Genomic DNA, 22,686 nt, shown 5'->3' on the forward strand with positions numbered 1-22,686 from the left:
TATTTACAGAGATGTTACAGATTCACCCTGTTGCTATGACATTTATTTGCCAATTTTCACATGATGCAAAGATAATCGAGAGGAGAAAAAAGAGATATTATCTAGTATGAACGGATATAGAATATGTACTATTATTTGGGATACGTTGTGATTTTTCATCTAAATATTCTAAAATGTTAATGCTGGTTCATTGTATAAACCTTACGTAAACCAAGCCATAGACAAAAAAATCATCGCCTATAAAATAATTATCTAAAAATATTATGCCATCAAATCATACATCATTTTAAATATTTTATAGATACAATATTTTTTTATCTATTATGGTTTGGTTAGGCAGGGCTTAATCGAATTTGAAAAACCATCTGCGATTTGTATTCTTCTTCACGCACGATGGCCGCGCGGCTTAACGTTGGCCTATTGCGTCGTGGGTTCCAGGTTCGAATCCTGGGTCTGGCAAGTATACATATTGTTTTATAATTTGTGTATGAGTCAGAGTATGGACCTAATAGATGAGCAAGTGGCTGACATCTATTTCTCGTGAAAACAAAAATCTGTCAATACGAACCTCCACTCTGTCAAGACCCATATGATCCTATTAGGATCAGACATGGTCGAAAAAAAGAAAAAATTGTAAATATCAAAATGCTTTGCGTGGTGTAGTTTCTATTTTTTCCGGCAGGTTCGCCACTATCGTTCTACTGCGCAGGCGCAGAAATCGCACAAATTCCAATTGTCGCGTGAAAATTCAGAACTTTTTTGATCCATGAATGCAATCTTGCAACTTGCACGATAATACGTATTTACACGTGCATTTTCTTGTAATGGCCGCGATAATACCTACCGTCACCAGTACATCCATGCACTTGTAAACGGGTTATTATGATAATGCCCCGCAACTATTCATCAAAAGTGTTGAATGTGTCGGTGAGAGTTGGTTGGAATAATTGTTTGACAAGTTTCAAAAAGCCATGCTTCATTTCCAATAAAGGCGCGCATTCTAGTCGCAACATGAAATTAATCAATCTTTCTTTTTTTAATTGAGTCACTTAGTCGCCAAACCCGCTCTGCGCGATTTTTCAATAAAAGTTTTGAATGTACGTATGGTCTCAATAGGTCTACCAGCCTATCGTGGTGCGAGTTTTAAATTCTGCCCTGTTTCATCAAAAAATCAAAATGACTTGCCGTCTTGAGTCGCCAAATCCATTCTAGGATAAATAACAGGTCACTAAATTCGCTCTACATAGCCGACCGATCAGACGTCGCGATTCAAACCATGATTTTTAGCATATGCTTAAATCGGTATAGAAACATGACCACTACTAGCATCAACATCATCGTAAATGCACAAAACAGTTATTCGTGATTTCCTCGAAACTCAAATCACCTCCAGAGCGGGTTTAGCGACTTAAGGCGATACTTCAGTGAAACAGGAAATAATTTTCAACTATAGGCGCGACAAAATTAACGTCGAGGTGTGAATACGTCAATTTGTTTCGTGATGGCGACAGGGGGTATTAATTCTTAAATCGTGTAAAGATGACTAAAAACGTTACCCATTTACTTTAAAAAGAAAACATGTCTATGAATATATTATTATTGTTACTAATAGAACAATAAACAGAACATTAAATGGACGCATGTTGGATTTATATGACAAATTATATTTCGTTCGGCATGCGTCATTTGCACCCGCAATCCGCGCATCGCCTAGCCACGATCTTTTTAGACCATGCCTCAAATGAGGTATAGCCTTAAGCAATTCATATTATGTTTTTAACTAGGATTCGATTAGGATTTTCAAAAACCAGCGAAGCGACCCTATTTTATTTATCATTACACTGCTAGTGATGTCGATTATTTTGTTTTCCAGGGACAATGTCTTCTCATTTGTTTCTCAATAGCTGACAGAAATTCGTTGAAAATGTCACAAAGAAATGGCTACCGGAAATAAAAATGTACGTGCCTAAGAAACCCATCATGCTGATTGGTAAGAATTTCATACACAACGTCATAGTGGGGCCTTGTATAACATGGCGTGGTGACAAAGGGATTCAAGGGAGCGAATTCAATGGAAACAAATAAGCAAAACCTACTAAAACTGTTGCACTATGTTTGTCGGATCTCCACAGCCTACCTCCAACCTTCGCCACTGCTACATGGCAGATTAGATCAGCTTCTCTGGGATTGATTCTAAATTCTACAATAACCCAAGCCAAAAGAGTTCAATTAGATTGATATGAGTATATTTGTATTATTGGCACTTCAATCAAATGCGCGTCTTGACCACCTTCAAGAAATATCTCTACTCCCCTCTGTCTGTCTGAAACTCTCTCCACCTGCGTAGCCTCAGGAGTGCTATGTGTATTTTTACTTAATCCAACCACTGCAGTCTAGGTGTCCTGACCTTCCCTTACCCTCCTGGTAAAATAAACCGTTCTACGTTTGCGTTGCTACATTGGCGATTATTAGATTCACCACATTCTAATTTTATTTATTTTTCTAAATCGTAATTTATGTTTCAGGAACTAAAATTGATCTAAGGGAATCTGAACCGGATAGTCAGTTGATAACGTATGAAGAGGGATCCAAGTTAGCAGCGGAGATCAAGTGAGTTCTATCATGTTATTCCATTTTTTTAACCATTCCTTTAAACATATTATCGATGGTGTGGCTTGTTGCAACAAGCGGACAAACCATCACGTCATATTCCGCAGTTTCCCTGGCTCCACATTCACAGTTTGGAGGATACTGTGGTACCGAGCTGTGTGAAATTGAAGCAAAAATTTTGCATGGCATTTAAAAAGACTGATAAAGTTTAGTGTGCACTATTTATGGCGGATCTTAACAGCTTACCTCCAGCCTTCGCTACTGGTGTCTAATGGGTCGATGACATTGAGCTACTTTTTAAGCTGCTTGTAGGCGAATTTACAATCTGCCTGTAAAGTCGCCCGGCGATTGTGGCGACCTCCCGGTAAAAAACAAACTACGTTCTGTCAAAATAGTCGCTAGCTTGTTGGCTTCTCAGCGAATAGAAAGTTTTGTGTGTCATCATCACAATCGCAGTAGCTGAATCGCCCGCTTTTAAATTCGCCAACAAGCAGCTTGTAAAGTAGCTCAATGTCATTGAGGCTTAAGATATGTTTTTTTAATGTCTGCTTTTAGGGCTCACTCATACATGGAATGCTCGTCAAAGGAAAACCGAGGTCTGCAGGAGATATTCACTGAAGCTGTGAGACTCATTAAATCCAAATCAAAAAAGAAAAAACGGTGCAATTTCTTATAAACATTTCGATGGCTTATGATTGGATGACCAGACTAGATGATGCCGATCCTCGTTGGCAATTGTCAAACTTAAATAGTAATTACACATAATGATTCAACCATCAAAATTAATAATTGTCTAAACTTTTCTTTTGCTAGTGTCAAAAAATTATCTCTCTTGTATCCTATGCCTCTTTACTAAGAATGATAATCAATTAAATTACGAGAGTTGTCAACAATCTCTTTCCATCTGGAGGGATCCTTCTCTGATCTTGCTGCTTTTTGATGGTGTCACTCCATCTGGACGACGCACAGCTTCGCCACCTCCTCTCTTTGACTCCGCCAGAGATCTCTTCTCTACAGCTGCTCGGTTGTAGTTAGCTGAGATTAATATATTCTTTGTTGCAAAGCTCTTCCAGTACAGAGACATTTGTACGCCTGGCCGTCCATGTAATGCGAAGCATCCTCCATCAGCACCACATATTGAACGCATCGATTCTCTTCCTATTGGATTTTCTGAAAGTTCAGGTTTCAACACCGTATAGGACAGTGACGAAGGGTGGAGGTAGGCTATGTACATTCGACATAAATAGTGCACACAAAATTTTTGTCAGTCATACTTATTTGTTTTTATTAAAGTAAGAATGCAAATTGCAGATGGTGTCAAATAGTTTATAGAATTCAATCGATCGTTAGTCGACGGTTTAGCTGTAACACGCCTAGGTGCGCCCGTTGTCTTGAGGTAACTAAATGTTATTCAATCACGGTCGACTGATGACCAATAACTCAGTTGCGCCTGGACTTGCGGATTTTGATTGGAAAACTAACCAACACCATCTGCAAATTGTAGTCTTGGTTCAATAAAAACAAATACGTATGACTAACAAGGCTTAATGTGCACGGTTTATGGCGGATCTTAACAGCCTACCTCCACCCTTTGCTACTGCAATACACCATCTCTTTCTGTCATGTCTTGGGAGTTGCAAACATTCGGCTTGAGTTTTGGAAATCAATTTGCTCATTTTACGTAATAGCCAGAACCAGCTGTCAATATAGTTAATTCAAATATTTAGAATTAACAAAACAACCTTTATAAACGAGTTGTATGTACCATTTAAATGCTTTTTTTATATGTAAAAGATTAAAGATTAAAAATAATCTTTTATCTGAAAATAAATGAATGTTGAAATGTATTAATGTAATGTTATTTTTTATTCATGTAGGTATAATATATAATAAACCACGAGAAAAAACAATGTGTCAGTTAAAGTATGACGCGTTTGAGATAAAGAAACAATTGATAAGAGTTGACCAAATGAAGTGGCGTAGTGTGTCCATATGGAAATGACTTATTAGTAAGTAATAATTTTTGAAGATTTTTCCAAGACCTTTCAAGTAGCAGGTATTCAGGGAACTCGGAAATAATGGAAACTGAAATACCTAACGTGTGTGGAGTAATAGGCAACTGATCTCAAGTGTGGAATAATACGGGATAAACTTAAATACTGAACTGTTCTCAGTTTATGCAATGACGCTCATTGAATATTGGTGTATTTGAAGGTTGCTGCACACACTATTGCACGTCTATTATAATGCGTGGTTCATTTTCGTAGGACACTCACAAACCCTGCGTCAAAATGTAGTGTATTGGGATATAGCCTATCGGAATTCTATTTATTAATCTGTTCTGTGCAGGCACCCCACTTTTATAAGTGATGACTAGTGAATCACTGTACAATATGTACAGTAGGTATACGGTTCTATGGCTTAATCTGAAATGTCTGTAAACCATTGTAGGATTTATTTGGCTAGTTTTGAGGAGAAATTCATGATTTCAGATGTAGAGCTTCAATAAAGATCATGTATTTTGCTTCTTCCGATGCAGTAAATGCCTCTTTTAAGCTGGTACCGATCTTTCCACTATGTCATTATCACCGGCATATTCGACTCGGCAAAAAATGTTGAGAAAAACCTTTTTCTCCACAGCCTAATTGTATGAAATTTAAGTAAAAAAGGACCTCTAGTCTAATGATTAAGTTAGCTGCGTGCAGATTCATTTGAAGATAACTTCACACTACTTCTACTATGACATTCCCCTATAACCTCAGATTCACTCAATTAATTAATTATATACATGAGTAGAGACCGGATTATAATATGCAACATAAAAAGCTTAAAATATGCATGAAAAGTGTCAAAATCCCACCATTCAAGTACCAATTATTGCGTGAAAATTCAGAAGCTTCTGAACTCTTTTGTTCCATCCATGCAATCATACAATTCGCACGATAATATGTGTTTACACATGTATTTTCTTGTTATGGCTACGATAATATGTACTGTCAGCAGTAAATACATTTACAATCAGTATTAATCCGACTTCAATTTATAAAAGCAGATATTTGAAATGTACAATTTAGCTACAAATAACTGTGGAAAAATACTACTGCTTGAATTTTATGTAGGTAGCGAAACCAATGCATTAAAGTGAATAATCACTCAAAACACCGAGAAATACATACATAGGCTATGTAAACAAAGCAACAGATTTCAAAGCAGAATACAGCCACCATTTTGTTTTTGGGGACAAGGACAACGGAAGTAAACCAGACATCACGAACCAAAAAAAATTAAAGTCCTGTTAAAACTTTTATCTTCTTCTTCTTCCACGGCGCTACATCCCGGGGTGGGATTTGGCCTCCTCCACAACCGCTCTCCACTCACTCCGGTCTCTCGCCAGTTACCGGGTCTTCGTATATGAAGCCAGTCCACTTCTACGGCGTCAGCCCATCTCCTTCTTGGACGGCCTCTGGGTCTCTTCCGTTGGGGTAGCCACTTCGTCATGATCCTTGGCGCTCTAACTTCAGGCATTCTCTCCACATGTCCCGCCCATCGTAGTCTTTGGGACTTACAGTATCTTATGATTGTTTGCTGTTCAATCAGCTCTTCCAACTCGTGGTTCATTTTTATTCTGTAGTTCCCATTTTCCAACGTGGGTCCAAATATTTTTCGAAGTATTTTGCGCTCGAAGACAGCTTATTTGTTTTCCGTTAAAAACTTTTATAGTATGTACCTAATTAATATATAATTATTTTGTTTCTAACCAGTAAGCTGAATCTTTTAATGGAAAGATATTTCCGTTATTATTAAGTTTAGGTAGCTACCTATATATACCCAATGATTCTCCTCGATTTCCGCCCTTTGGATAACTGCCGCCCCCAAGCGACGCTTAATCTGCCTACCCCCACGGGACTTCACTGCGACAGCCTACAATATTTCCAACACGAAAAGCGATTCTTTTCTTTTAAGTGAGCATTTTGTGTCAATTACCCAATTTTATTTACTTCTCTCCATCATCCAACGCCACTGGTTAATGTGTTTCTCTTGATAGTGTTTTAAATGAGTAAAATAAAATATTTTATTTTATACTGTTGCGTGAATCATTCTTGCAACTTCCTGTACCTATTCACTGCTTGCGACAGAGCTGTACTTGCATTTTTTTATAATATATCCTCACCAGATGAGTATCAAACCACTGGTTTAGCAAATTCACGTATATTCAATGTGCAATGACCTAATATGTTGAGGAAGTGGCATCCATTTCTTGTAAAAAGAATATCTTTAGAAACTTCTTCAAGGGGCGGCCAACATCCATTACGGATTGTAGGGCCAAAGAGATGGATCTATATATGGAGCATAATATACCTATCATCCTATGGCAGTGATGTCATTCTGTATACTTGAGCAGTATATACAAGTCTTTAGACCAGTGTTCTTCAACCGGTGGTCCGCAGACCGGCGACGGTTCTCAAGAATTTATTACCGGTCCGCGAAAGCTTTCACCATGTTATCAACCGACAATATCGTTACACGATTTGGGGAATTCGCACTAGATGAAATGCTTGGAGAATTTTTAAATCCTGCTGATTGTCAGAAAGTCATATTCAACATCATAAGCCAACATTTAAAACCGTTAGCTGAAAACTTTAACAAATATTTCTCTGAAAGTTAAGATCTAGGTAAAGGCAGACCTCTAACCTCTGAATTAATAATCCCTTTTTGGAAGATATTAAATCATGCGCACTTGATTCTCATGAGAAAGAAAAGCTGATCGAGCTATCTTCTGATGTCACTCTGGTATCCAGACATAAAATGCAATCATTGTCTCAATTTTGGATATCCCTTGATAAAGAATATCTATCTCTGAACTATAAAGATCAGATTATTGGTAGTTTTTTTGACTTCCTATTTATGTGAAAACAATTTTTCATCTATGTCAGTAATAAAAACCAAACAGAAATCGAATGGATGTTAATGCAGTGCTTCGTCTCTCAAAAACAATGCTGCAACCATATCAAATATCGTCATATCAAATCGCCTTACAAAAAAGCAGCAGCAGATGTGGCATTAATCAAAAGTTGTAATTTTAAAACATAAGATTTAATAAATAAAATTCTATCTATAATGGTTATTATTCCTGGCTGATACCGGTGCGCGAAATATTTCTCCTATGTTCACCGGGCCACGGGTGTTAAAAGGTTGAAGAACACTGCTTTAGACTGAAAAGCGACATGAAAATGTTTGAATATGAAACCACGTCGACAGTTCCGAAAGATTAACTATAAACTAAAATGCATATTATTAGCTATTGAAAATAGCATATTCTTTCACACGTGTTAAGTTTATCCCATATTTTTCCACACTTGAGATATTTAGCCTGTTATAACCACACCCAGCAGGGTAAGACAGTTCCCATTAATTTTGTGTTACCCGCTAACCACTCAAGCCAAGCCTCATTTTCATATATCGTCGGTGTTTTGCAAAAAGAGTGAATCGACCATTTTGGCGAAATTGAGATTTTAATGAAAAAACAATATGTACCTCACTAGCTTTGTTGTGTAAAAATGGCGAATTTGTATCTCCATAGGAAAGTACTTAAAAACAATAATCGTAAGCGTGAATATCCACTTAGTATTACGAATAAAAATCGAATGTGAGATATTAGGCTTTTTAAAATATTATAATATAAAGCCATTACGCTGAGAGTGAAGAGGCAACGTTGGACCTGACTCGGCCACGTTCTGCGGATGCCAGAAGAGAACCTCAACCTGGCTTGCCTGTTTTTCAAACTGACCGGATTCCGGCGTCCTAGAAGTAATACTATCTATAGAGTGTATACGGCGGAGCTACAGGATGCTGTTTGACCTGGAACGAAGCAAGAAGACTGGCGAGCGACAGGGATTCTTGGAAGCGCTGCGTAGTGCCCATATGCTCCAACTAAGGGGCGGATATGGCCGAAGAAGAAGAAGACGATTTAAAGTCAGCATTGTTTCTAAGCTTTATTATAAACTTGTTAGACATTTCGCGAGTGGAGAACTACAAGGTTCTAAGTGTTTGTCCTTGGAGAAACAAAAGTAACAATGAGGCAGCTTAGAATACTACTTCATTGTTGGGTTTGTTTTTTCAAGGACGAACACTTAGAACCTTGTAGTATTCGGCTCGCGATTTATAATCATCCACAGGTAATTAATAATTAATCACACAATCGGTGCAATAACGTCATAAATGCACTTTTTTTCAAGAGAGGCATTTAAAGATTGTGAACTTGATAGAGTCACATGGTATCATGATTTGACATATTATGAGACCTTGGACGGAAACTATAAGAACTACACTTATGACATTGACGCACCAGTGGGTCTATTCTGTACTTATCGACTGCTAAAATGATAAAGTGATATATATTATCAAACTTAGGGTAGGTATGTATCAAAGTATTAGCACTTATTGTAACAATTACTATACGTTGGTTGTAATTGTTGCAATAAGCGTTTCATTTTAACAGCGTCTCTCGTGCTGCTGTTAAAATATAGCACTTATTGCAACAATACAACCAACGTATTGTAATTGTTACAATAAGTGCTAATACTTTGATACAAACCTACCCTAAATTTGATAATATCTATCACTTTATCTTAGCGGTCGATAAGTATAGAATAGACCCACAGGTGCGGACACCTATTAAGCATGTTTTTTGACATTAATCTCATTTTTGATTTTTTAGCGCCTGTGACGTTGTTGTCAAATGTTAAAAATCCTCCTGTAAAATGGCATTTTTACAAAACACCGACGATATATTGAGGCTCTGTCTTCAGTAAATTTTTCATCTTCGGTTTAAATTAACTTAGATATTATAAAAGTATTGTAGGGTATATAATAATATTAGTGCAGCCCTGTTGCCCATTGTTAGTTTTCTGCACAGCGTAATTTCGTAGATAAGTATATATGTATGGAATGGTTATATTATTATATTTTAATGTTATTAGGTTTGTTTGTTAAGTTGGGTTTCTAATCCTGACACGGAAACATCTGCATAAAATTAATTGGGTGGTTTTTTAAACCAATTATAAAACATTAAAATTTTACAAAGTGACTTATATTTTTTTATTCGTATCTGAAAGTTTTTTTAACATTTCATTATCGACAATTACTCCTGAGAAGTTTGAATTAAGTTTTTATTTAATGCAATACAAAGATTTTAAAAATGGCGGGTGCGATAATAAAGCCGATAAAAATGGCTGCTGTTAGCGAGACGAAAAATAAAAGTGGAATATGTTATTTGATCACATTTACAATCCACGATTCTCCGGAAGACTTCTATTTTACTCTGTAAGTATAATGTAGTACCGTTAATGCTCACCGTGTACTATACGAAAGAGATGCTCGTCTTATATCTCTACTGTAGAAAGAAGTCCGTTGTATCCTTCATATGGTCACTTCTATAAATCAGGAGCCATCTACGTCATTTGATTTTACTTCTATCTAAAAGCTCACTATCCGAATGGGAATGGCTGGAGCAACATTCATCTCGATGCGGAGTGTCTGGGACTCAAAATTTTACTTGATCAAAACCAAATGCCGCATATTCGACGCTTGCATTCTGACGGTGCTGCTTTACGGTAGCGAATCATGGCACCTTACGAAGGCTCAGAGTAATCGTATACTGAGCTCGAAAACACATATTTGCAATGGATACTGGGTGTGCGGTGGTACGACTTTAGGAGATAAGAGAACGCACCAAGCAGCCTCTCAGCACGCTGAGAGTGAAGAGGCGACGTTGGACCTGGCTCGGCCACATGCTGCGGATGCCAGAAGAGAACGTCAACCTGGCTTGTCAGTTCTTCAAGCCAACCGGATTTCGGAACTATCTATAGAGTGAAGACTGGCGAGCGATAGGGATTTTTGGAGGCGCCTCGTGGTATCCATATGCTCCATCTAAGGGGCGGATATGACCGAAAATGAAGAAGAAGAAAAGCCTTTACAGATCAACATTCCTGCGGGCGATATGACCAAAAAATTAACTGTGTCTTACGCTTAATGTCGAGAGCCAATCCTGGATGCTCAGTTCATGGAGTTTATAGCATGTCTCTCCAACACCACATCTCAAAACCATCCAATCTACTTAAAACCCTCTACAGATCGACATTGCTGCACGCAATATCACCAATAAATTATGTGTATCTTACGCATAGCGTCGAGAGCATATTCTGGATGCTCAGCTCCTTTCAGTCCATGGAATTTAAAGCATCTTTCTTCAACACCGAATCTCAAAACCGTCCAGTCAATTTATCCCTCACCTTAAATATCAATGTTTCCAAACTGCATAGGCATATGGTGAAATTCTAGTTGTCAAAGTTAGTTTAATATAGATTTAAAAATTATAAAAGTTCATCGCTAATATTGACAGAATGAAGAAGTAGTTTATAAGAGAAACCTACACGTGTTTCAGTCAATAATTACCAAGGTGATATTTTACTTTCAATAAAAAATAATTCATTGACGAAAATAGTGGTTCACAGTCATCTAGGGAGTTATCAAGTTTAGATTTAAAAATTTTACTCTCATGAAACCTTATGGTTTAAATATTATGATTATTATTAAATTTCCAGTCTTGCAAATTACGGATGTGATATCAGAGGGGACAACAGCGAAGAAGTGGACATGACTCCACTAGACGGTTTGCGACAGGAGAGCCATGACAGGATACGAGAACGGATTTGCTATTACCATGTAATGTCTTTTCTATATTTACATCCATGTTTTGAAAAAGATTCCAATCTATTTAAAATCGAGTGCGAAATGGAGAAATTATGTACAGGTAACCCTTTGATCGCGAGGCATATGTTTTGGTCACAGTCCCGATGAAGTGAAGTTTCACGATCTGAAAAACTCTATAAATATCAAAAATTTATTAATAAACTAAAAATTATGTAACAAAATAAATGTCTCACATAAAATAAAAGTAACCTCTCTAATGTTCAAATTCTTTGGTCCAAACACTTAGCTTGTGAATTTGTCAGATCCGGAATTTTCAGAACGTTCTGTTCAGGCATTATAACTCAATTCAGTAAAAACTGTAAATACCAGTGGCGAGGGGTGGAGGTAGGCTGTTAAGATTCGACATATAGTGCACACTAAACCTTGTCAGTCATACTTATTTGTTTTCATTGAACTAAGAACACAATTTGCAAGATGGTACTGGTTAGTTTTTAAAATTCAATTAAACCCTGCTTAAACCGAGCCATAATAATTTAGGTATGCTATGAGCGATCTGACAAAAAAAGTGTACACTTTTTCGGTCATACTTATTTATTACAACGTTTTTCTTAGCTCGTATTCTTATTTGTCCGGTGGTTCTTTGTCCGATACAAATCTTGCAATCAATTTTTAACTAACTTCCCGACCAGCTAGACATTTGAAACTTTTAGAATATATCAGCACACTGCCAATGCATTTTTATTTGAATGCCATCTTTAAGTAGAATTGCATTCATTTTCAGTTAATTCTGTTTATGAAAATGTGTATGAAAAGTTATTTCGACACCAACTAAATTATTCAAGCAACTAAATTATTAATATATACGTGCGTTATGAATGCCATAATGTAGTGTCATATCCTGCCAAGTCGGGAGCGAGAAGAGGAATGCATCTTTTCGCTCCGGACTTGATATGATATGATACGACCAGGATATGATAGTAGGTATATTACCGAAACATTAAAATAGCTGCCAAAGATAATGGTTATAAACAATGCCGCATTGTTTCAATGTGCCAACTTATAGTATATTAATTTTTCTGTACCTACCATTTCAACCTCGCTAAAATGTACCATAAGTACTGTTAAGTTCGTAGGGCTTTCACTAATAATAATCCAAGCTCTTAAGAATAACTTAAAGATTTCTATTATTTTATTTCAGAGCGATTGCTTCATCCTGTGCTTCTCAATCGCAAGCAAAACTTCTTTCGAAAATGTTGAGGACCAGTGGTATCCGTTAATAAAATATAAACGATTTTCAAAACGGAAACCAATTATACTAGTAGGTAAGAATTCAAATAATTATTCATACTTACTCACCTTTCCCTTCTTGCCGTGTCAGATGTGCAGCGGGTAGATCGCTCTTGTAACATCGCAGCTGTATGAAGCAGGGTCCGGCCACGATGATGAATCCGTGCGGCTGTTAAATGTCGCATTCTTGAACAGCATCTGGAGCATATATCTCAGCCTTGTGAGGCACATTTTTGTGATTACATCTATCACCAAGAATAGGCTTGTTTACTTACAAACTCGAGTGTTTGTGATGGGGCTGTACCAGTATACCCCTAAGATTCCGAAGAAATATAAATTTTGCCTCCCATCAGCCTTCGTAGTCCAACGCGGAAAGTACTGTTTTCACATCTGGGTTCCCGGTTCACTCTTGGGCTTTCATCACATACAGAAGCACCTTGAAAACCTTGAAACAGGCCGCTATTTTATTTGTACCGCCATCTTTAAATGCGCCAACATAATATGATATATTAATTTGTCTATGGTTACACTAAAAATTTTCTTTCCATCAAGTATAATATATAAAGTTCATGATTCGTTATGAAGAGCGCAACGCTGTGGCGAAGGGTGGAGGTAGGCTGTGGAGATTCGACAAGAATAGTACACACTTTGTCAGTCATACTTATTTGCTTGCATTAAAACTAAGAATATAAATTGCAGCACATCTATTCTATGCACAAGACTGCTATCGGCCGCTATCCATATTTTTTTATTAAAGTATTATAATTTTTACAATAAGTTAGTTGTAATTGTTACAATAAGTGCTATGTTTTAACAACACTTCTCTTGGCTGTGTTAACTTTTAGAGCGTGATAGACAGTTTTGACTGTTTATACTGCTAACTTATTGTAACAAATATAATACCTCAATACAAACATATGATAAACTACCCTCGATAACCGCCGATAGCAATCTTATGTATAGAATAGATACGCAGATGGTGTTGGTTAGTTTTAAAATTTAATTAAACCCTGCCTCAGCCAAACCATAATAATATTATATAAATAATATTCTTCTATCTAAAACACATATTATTAAAACTTCTTTGGGTCAAGTTTCTGTCTCTTGTCATATGGTGAAAACTGCCCGTTGTACAGAAGTTAACAATACACTCTTGCATAGCAAATCGGATTCAATGTTGAAAGTTTTTAAGTCTGTACAAGTCTTTCTTATTTCTCGAAATTGCAGTGCTAATTACCTATGTCATTGTGTCTCTCAAGGATGCTAGGTCTCGTTCAATGCTGTTCTAAATAATGGAATTATTTCCAGGCACGCAGAAAGAGCTTAGAGACGCTAAAGCTGAGAATTTAATAACAGTAGAAGATGGACAGCAGTTAGCAAAAAAAATGAAGTAAGTATCTGAGATCCCCGGGGTTCCAGCGGCTAGCTCAGGTGTCCATCGAACCCCGGATTCACAAAAAAAAGTACGATATATTTGAGGGTGGAATTAAATAAAACCACGTCTGTCTCGTGTAACTAGGTATTCCTTATATTTTACACTTTCTTTACATGTTTAGGTTTTTACAATTAGTTACGCAGGTCCGTATATGTCGGAAAGGGGACGCTTACTAATTTATTTATTTTTTTAAACTTCGCGTACCCACGCCATTAGTAAAAGGGACTAGTGATTGGCCAAATCTTGATCGCATGATCTTTGATTCGGCGAATCACGAGCCTGACCCTGGCGCCGGCGCGCGAGGATTTCACGCACAATGCGCGGCAAAATTTATTATATTTGAATACTTATATTTAGTCTTAAAATTATCGCTTTCATCCATCATCATTTATACTTTTTAAATTAAATTAAATTTATCTTAATTACACCTCCGCCCAATATGTGATTTTCACACACCGGACGAAGGACCTTACTTATAAATAAAAAATACTTACGTGGTTGAGCAAGGAATCAGATTAGATGTTTTATGAAGCCGTTTCTAGAGGTCAGGGTTACGTTTCGACTTGAGCTACTAAATGATTATTTTACACCGGGAGAAGCCCGCCTGTAACAGGGGTGTATCAATTCGCCCCATCTGGATTAAAGTCGAAAGGTACGCTCTGATCTCATCGGCCACCCATCCAATTCCTTGTTCATCCGTTAAGTACATGGCATGATAACAGTTTATAAAAAAATTCAACTACAATCTAACTATTCTAACAAAAAAAAAAAAAAAAAACTCTACACAACCTAACCGAATTTTTTTTTATTTTTTTTTTAAACGGTACATGTTCAAACACGCGCGTCAATATCATTTTACTCCCTACTTCAATTTTAGTTTGTCAATTTATGGCTACGGCCGTGTGTTGTAGCTTAACCACTGGGGAATGACAAAAGAAATGGCGTATTTCAAAAAAACACTACCTTATTCTTTGGTCAATAATTATTATAAAGCAATCATTATTCATAAGATGTTTATCACACTTGAATGGTCAAAGACATAGCTTATAACAAATATCTTTAGAATCATCTTCAAATGTGTTAATCTTGCCGATTTTTTGAATAATAAAATGCCTAATTCTTGTCAAATTTGGGATCACAGAGATTATCAATATAATTTCTTATCGTGAATATTTTACAAAAATTATCTCGTAATAAATTATACTAATGGTTTTATAAATGCGTTTAAAAATTAATAAATGTAAAAAATCTTAACACCACTGCACAGTTATGTACCGAAATATGACTATATTCTAAAACATTAGAGCGAGAGGTTTAAAAGAATACTATTTTATGTAACAAAAATACTTTATGCAGTCATCAAATGTTTAAAATAACTATAAAGGATAATAAGGCTTCAAAATTATATAAATAGATTATCTACAACGTTTAAGGAGTGTCCAGGATCATGGTTTGAAAATACAATAAAAACTCAATTTTGACCTTCGACGAGCATGTCCCCCCTTAACACGGCGTAACTTTGAAACAGGTTTAGCGCTACTGTAGAATATCCTCTTTCCCGTTTATAAAATTGTTTGCGATTTTCAATGTTAATGTTTTCGAATTCATTCATATTTACTTTATTTGAACGGAAAGAATTGGCGTCACTCTGCGAAGCGTTATTTTTAAAACTAGAATGTACATTTTTCTTACTAATGAACTTAAGTTTACAAGGCTCAGAAAGTGGATCCTTAATTAACTTTGTATCCGTAATTAGAAGAATTTCCGGATGTTTTATTCGTATAATCTACACATTTCACTTCCAACAGGAACTCGGCGTTCACCCTTGACTCGAGGGTTGGCGACTGGTCCTGCTTCATCTCCTCGTGGTCGAGCCTGCGCCCGCACAGCTTCTTTGATTCCTCTCAGCTTGCGCGCCTTCTCAGCCCTCTTTTGAGGCTCCCTGGCCTCCCGTTTCCTTTTTCTCTCCTCACCGAATATCCCGTGGTCGAATAGGGTACACAACATGTTGGTGATACCCTATGAAAATCGGCATTTTGCTCGCCGTTTTTCGTCGCGAGTGGGCCGTGGCCTCTACGAGCCCTCCTCGCTGGATACCGTCGATGATGTGTCTGGTCTCCATAGGTGGGATTTGTGCAGCCATTCGTCGTACTGGAGACGCGCTGGTGCTACGGTCTCCAGCACGACGCTAGGCGCGGTCAGCTCCGTATGTGGACTATCTTCGAACACCAGAGGAGGGCTCTCCCGGTTTGGTGTTGGAGACAGCACTTCTTCTTTGATAAGGGTCACGTCGGAGTCCACTTTTTAGTTAACCATTTCTTGGTTGTTCCGGCTCCTGGATCATAAACTTTTATTTAGCGTTCGCGGGCGTAAATTTTATTTCGCGGGTTCGGAAGAAACCATGCGATTCTTCGAGCTTCACGTTGCCAAGGCGCCATTGAGATCCCCGGGGTTCCAGCGGCTAGCTCAGGTGTCCATCGAACCCCGGATTCACAAAAAAAAGTACGATATATTTGAGGGTGGAATTAAATAAAACCACGTCTGTCTCGTGTAACTAGGTATTCCTTATATTTTACACTTTCTTTACATGTTTAGGTTTTTACAATTAGTTACGCAGGTCCGTATATGTCGGAAAGGGGACGCTTACTAATTTATTTATTTTTTTAAACTTCGCGTACCCACGCCATTAGTAAAAGGGACTAGTGATTGGCCAAATCTTGATCGCATGATCTTTGATTCGGCGAATCACGAGCCTGACCCTGGCGCCGGCGCGCGAGGATTTCACGCACAATGCGCGGCAAAATTTATTATATTTGAATACTTATATTTAGTCTTAAAATTATCGCTTTCATCCATCATCATTTATACTTTTTAAATTAAATTAAATTTATCTTAATTACACCTCCGCCCAATATGTGATTTTCACACACCGGACGAAGGCCCTTACTTATAAATAAAAAATACTTACGTGGTTGAGCAAGGAATCAGATTAGATGTTTTATGAAGCCGTTTCTAGAGGTCAGGGTTACGTTTCGACTTGAGCTACTAAATGATTATTTTACACCGGGAGAAGCCCGCCTGTAACAGGGGTGTATCATATCTTTTACTACTCTCAGTCGCTATTGACCAAGTTTTTGAAGCTGGATTCGGTTTATTATTTTATGACCTAAAAACCCGCTGAGTATCCTAAAATATTGCCAATATTGAATGCGCGTTTCTTTTACGTGACAAACTATAATGCTCAAATTACATTGGCAGATTGCGGCCCGATCATCTGCCACGATTGCCAAAATCTATTATCTATGGTTTTCCGGAATCGTGAACGATAGTGAGCAAATTGGAACCAATCCTATTTCCGTCTGCCACGATTCACAAAGATTCAAGCGAAGATTCCCGAGAACGTACGAAAATACCCGAAGCTACGGCCCGCTTCCGAGGTTAGGTTTGACAGCTGAGTTTTGACGTAAAATTGTGAGGGAAAACTGTTCAGTGTAGCCACCAATCTAACGAAGAAATAGTTTTCGGTCAACCTATATTTTTAATGATAGCAACACTATGATTATTTTAAACCTTGGACATTGGTCACGACGGTTGGCGTGGATTGTTGGATCTGGTTGAATCTGCATGTCTGCCAATATTGAAAATAATATAATATTTTTTAACATGTGTTGAAGTTTATCTCATATTTCATTACATTCGAGAACTATACCTTCTTATAGCCACATCCAGAAGGTAACCCAATTCCCTTATTTTTATGTTCCCTGATTAAAGTTAATTACAGTCGAACTTGGTTATTACGAAGAAGATGGGACTGACTGAATTTGCTCATTATAAGCATTACTCATTATATCGTTAAATAACATTTTTCGCACCACATTATATTTAAGCATAGAACATAAAAAATCTGAAAACCATCATAAAAATCACCGAAACTGAGCCGCCGGCGCTGGTAGGTACCTACTGACTTGACAAAGTTTGGAATTTTTATATGCAATTTCAACCATAATATGCGTGGATACTTTTTCAATGTTGTCGGCGAAAACACCAATTAGGTAGGTACTAAGACACTTAACTAGTGTCATAAACGTAATCCGATCCCGGCGGCACCGGTCTAGTTAACTGCCTGGTCGGATTTTATTGCTTAGGGTTGAAAATATTGTTTTTAAACGATCGACACATTAACAGTTTTCCTCGGTATACCCGATAAGTAGCTTGTTATAAAGTGAATAAATGTATGGAGAAAATCATAAACTAAAATGTCAATGCATGTTTCTTTACATCCGAAATCTCGCTGTTTCCGTGATCGTAATAACCAAGTTCGACTGTATTTCAATTGTCATCATTATATGCTACAAATAATGTTACCGTAAAACCCCCTAACTTCGCCAAGTGTCCCTAACTTCACCTAAATCAATTAAACACTAAAAACTCATGTTTTTACTATTGCACCACTTTAAGTCACTGAGGCGATTTTAAAGATAATATTCGTCCTGTCACCACACAATTTTCAAACCGCCATTATTTTCGCCGTGTTTGTGTTAGTACCGTTTTTTCGAGTCCGGTTTGAAGAGATTTTTTCGGAATACCTCTGAACTTTTGCTGATTTCTACGAATCTTGTAGAGGTAGGTTCTTCATATTTTTTATATACTATAGTGATATATTCTGCTTGCCAAATGTAACGTGCGATTTCCGATATTTATAATAAAACATCAATTATTTGAGTATGCAATGTCAGGCTATGTTTTTTGAACTACTTGTTCCTACACTTCCCCTGGCTTTAGGGTTGTCACAAAAAAACGATTTTCTTGAAATAAATGTGTTTTTTTATTTTTATTGTTTTTAGACTAAAAACTATTCATCACTTTGAATCACCAGTTAACAATTTTTCTCATATTTCCTTTATTAAAAATTTACTATGTAAATCAACACATAAAAATGATACTATAATGCTTTGGGTTTTGGCAGCCCTAGCGTAAATTGGTAGGTTGTATGAAACAGTCATTGAAGTGATTCCTATCTTCGCCAACGTAGTTTTTTTTTTTAAAATATGTCAAATTGTCTCTAATATAAGACCTGAATTTGCTTAAGGCTATTTTTTAATAGATTTCGTGAGTATCCATAGACAATATTTTTTTATTGTACCTACTAAAACACATTAGGCGAAGTTAGGGAATCGTGCCGTAACTTCGTCTATATAAAAAATAGTGATTTATTGTATTATTTAGTATGAAAAGGGTATTACTTCAATATAAATAAAATTAAACACTATCATTGTGCATTTCATAAGATCTATAAGATTTCATATTGGTGGATATTTTGGTGGCAAAACGACTTTCTGTTAAAAAACCGGGCGAAGTTAGGGGGTTTTACGGTACCAATATTGTTGGAAATAAACATCGTTTAATTATTCTCTAGTTTCGAATTAGGAACGTTGATAACTGTTTTGTGTTATCGTCGAAAATGCATCGCAATAATTATTTATTTTATTTTTTCTATTTATTTCAGAGCCTTGAAATACTTTGAATGCTCGGCCCTGATGAAAGACGGGCTGGATGAAATATTTTCGGCAGCCATCACCGAAGTTATCAAAGAGCGATCCCTGAAATCACGAATGTTGAGATTGTGTACGCTGTTATAGCAGTGAATTGCTGTGTGTCTATGGTCTTTAATCTACGGTCGGTAATCTATGCTGCAAATGTCTTTGGACATCAGTGGCGAAGGGTGGGGGGAGGCTGTTAAGATCCGCCATAAATAAGTGCACATTAAACTTTTTCAGACATACGTATTTGTTTTCATTGAAATAAGATTACAATTTACAGATGGTGTTGGTTAGTTTTTAAAATTCAATTAATATCTCAAATTATGCAATTAAATCATACATAACTTTGAATATTTTATAGATAGGATAATATTTATTATTTATTATAGTTTGGCTTAGGCAGGGCTTATTGAATTAAAAAAATGAACCAACAATATGTGTTATATGCATTTTTAATCCAACGAAAACAAATAAGTATGAATGAAAAAGTGTGTACAATTTTGTTGTATTGCCCAAAATAGACCAAAACTATTATGGTTTTGTTTAGGCAGGGTTTAATTGATTTTAAAAAACTAACTAACACCATCTGTAAATTGCAGTCTTATGTCAATAAAAACAAATACGTATGACTAACAAAGTTTAGTGTGCATTATTCATGGCGGATATTAACAGCCTACCTCCACTCTTCGCCTCTGATTACAGTACCACAAATTTATCTGTAGAATTGGTGGGGAAACCACAGTCAATAGCGCAATCAATATGGCATCATTAGACTCGTTGCGTATGTATTGTAGTTCCATTTGCTCTACGGGTAAGTTTGAGGAACTAGGGCTTAGCGCTTGGCCGTAGTCATGGGGCGTCTTCGACGCGGAATTGGCGCGGGGACGGGCACGGGTAGAGTGTCCGTAGTAGCCCGCGCGCGTCCAGTCATGTTCAGCGTCAAATCAGGGATAGGAAACCATTAACACAGAAAAGTTTTTACTGGAAAACTCCTATTTGAAATGGCAAAACTTTGCACCAAAATATGGGGCCAATGAAATCAATATGGAAAGCACTAATTTAGCAGAAGAATTTTATAACTTATACAAGAAACTGCGGGAACAACCAGACAAGTTTTTCGAAAAAGAGTAACATGAGAAAATATTTGATTAGGTATATTCTAATTGATCTAAGTTTTTATCTATTCTTTTTGAGTAATTTTTTGCGATCCGACTATCGCCTTTTGGCATCTTCAAACACCACCAATGGTGAATATACACTGTCATCTGATACAGTTAATTCCTGTTTATTTGGTAAATTTATATTTATGAATTTAAATTCAAATTCCATCAAGTACCCTTGGTCGATTTTATAATTTGATTATATATTGGATAATATGTAAGTTAAAGTTTAAAAAAGACTTTTCGGTTCATATGGTGTGAATGTAGGTGTAGAATGTACGCTTCATAACTTTGCACCCCGGCTCTAGGATGGAAATGATGTACCTACTTAATATATTTTATTTTTATTATGTTTATATTTTTTTATTAAGGAAAACATACAGTTACATAGACTACAAATATGTATAAAATAGACTAGAAAAAGATATTGCAACAAGCAAAGTTTCCATATAAATTATAATAAGTATAGTTAATCATATTAAAATTTAAATACAGAGAAATTAGATAAAGAGATAAATGAGAAAGAATATTGAATAATTATAGACAAAAAAAAACATTTTTTTATGTACCTACCTTTATAACTATAAGTAAAATAAGTATACAATATTATATGTGCGTTAAGAATTATTGAAATGTAAAGATATTATTTTTACATAATATATATTTATTTAGTACTACATATTATATTAATACAAGTGAATATATAATTTTTATATATAATTGATATAATTTTATGCGACGTAATAAGGCAAAGAGGCGTATCAGTGTAGTGAAAAGTGCAACGTTATAAAAAGTATACCTACTTTACATCACTTCGCACTATCTATGCTTTGTGAAAATAATACCATAAATACACCAGACGCACGCGGTAAGCTCATGATGGTTTGAGACACCCGCAACTCGCTCGTTTCCCGCGTCGGTGCCCGTCCATTCAGTGCGGACACCTCTATGCGCGCAGTATGGGAAGAGCCCGCCGCATGTACGATCTTGCCTGCGTTGAGCTAGACGCGCCAAAACAACACGCGCGAACACCCGTCCCCGCGCATTGTCTACGGACACGTCGAGACGTGTTCATACGTTTGAGTTGCCCGCCCCGCCGCCGCCCCGCGCCCGCCTAACCACCACGGACGAGCGCTTAGTTTCTGTGTACGGCTTTATCTATGGTCTTTATCTATGCTGCATATATTTATGAGTTTAGTCTCTGCCTATTGCTTTATGTCTGTGGTATCAAGTATATGATATAATAATGCTGCTTATGTCTATGGTCACAGTGTGTGGCTTTAGTCTATGTCTGTGATCGAAGGAAAACTTCTTCGCTTTTAAAAAAATGTGGCGTCTCTTATTTTTGGAGGTTATGTTTGTGTTGTGTACTTATCGGTTTTTGTAAATAGACGCCTTAGCTATTTATAATGTCTAATGTGCTAAAAATTTATTAGAAGTGTTTGTAAAAGATAAATCTATTGTACATTGTAAGATTAAAAGATTAAATGATTGACTGTAACAGAGGTAAGGAACTTAGGCAATATTGGTGCCCGATAACGTTATATTTATTGACACATTTTTACCTGTAATACATTATTAATTATTGTAAAAAATAAAATATTTAAAATACAACTCTTTGTTTTTGTTTTACTATTATGGAATTTAAGCCATTAGAGATATTGCTATCGAGACAGAACACCAACTCTAGTTTGATAACGTTTATTCCTCCATAATATCAAGCTCGAATTACATTGGTAGATTCTCAGCCCAACCGTTGCTACGATTGCCCCCGATCGTGAAAAGTCACTTGAGTCATTCCCTGGAGTTGTGAGCAGTCGTGAGCGAATTGGAGCAGTTTTTCTTTTTTGGGCACGAAAACAAAAAATATCCGAATTAACCTTGAGCTTCCATGAGGGGCCGTACAAGTATGTCCTGTCTTGCATTTGACATAACAACACAA

General features: G+C 36.7%; 1 protein-coding gene across 1 annotated transcript; it reads left to right on the top strand.

Moving 5' to 3' along the window:
- Window positions 1-1,956: 1,956 nt before the first annotated feature.
- LOC147069054 (ras-like GTP-binding protein RhoL) lies at window positions 1,957-22,358 on the top strand. The gene is made up of 6 exons (XM_085951594.1): window positions 1,957-1,990; window positions 2,526-2,610; window positions 11,214-11,334; window positions 12,521-12,644; window positions 13,918-13,999; window positions 19,551-22,358. The coding sequence occupies exons 1-6, from the start codon at window positions 1,957-1,959 to the stop codon at window positions 19,681-19,683; spliced, it is 579 nt and encodes a 192-aa protein (XP_085807720.1). The 3' UTR covers window positions 19,684-22,358.
- The last annotated feature ends 328 nt before the right edge of the window (window positions 22,359-22,686 follow it).

Source organism: Rhyacophila brunnea, unplaced genomic scaffold (assembly GCF_057557595.1).
Source record: "Rhyacophila brunnea isolate RB1 unplaced genomic scaffold, BYU_Rbru_1.0 scaffold_24, whole genome shotgun sequence".
Taxonomy (NCBI): Eukaryota; Metazoa; Arthropoda; class Insecta; order Trichoptera; family Rhyacophilidae; genus Rhyacophila; species Rhyacophila brunnea.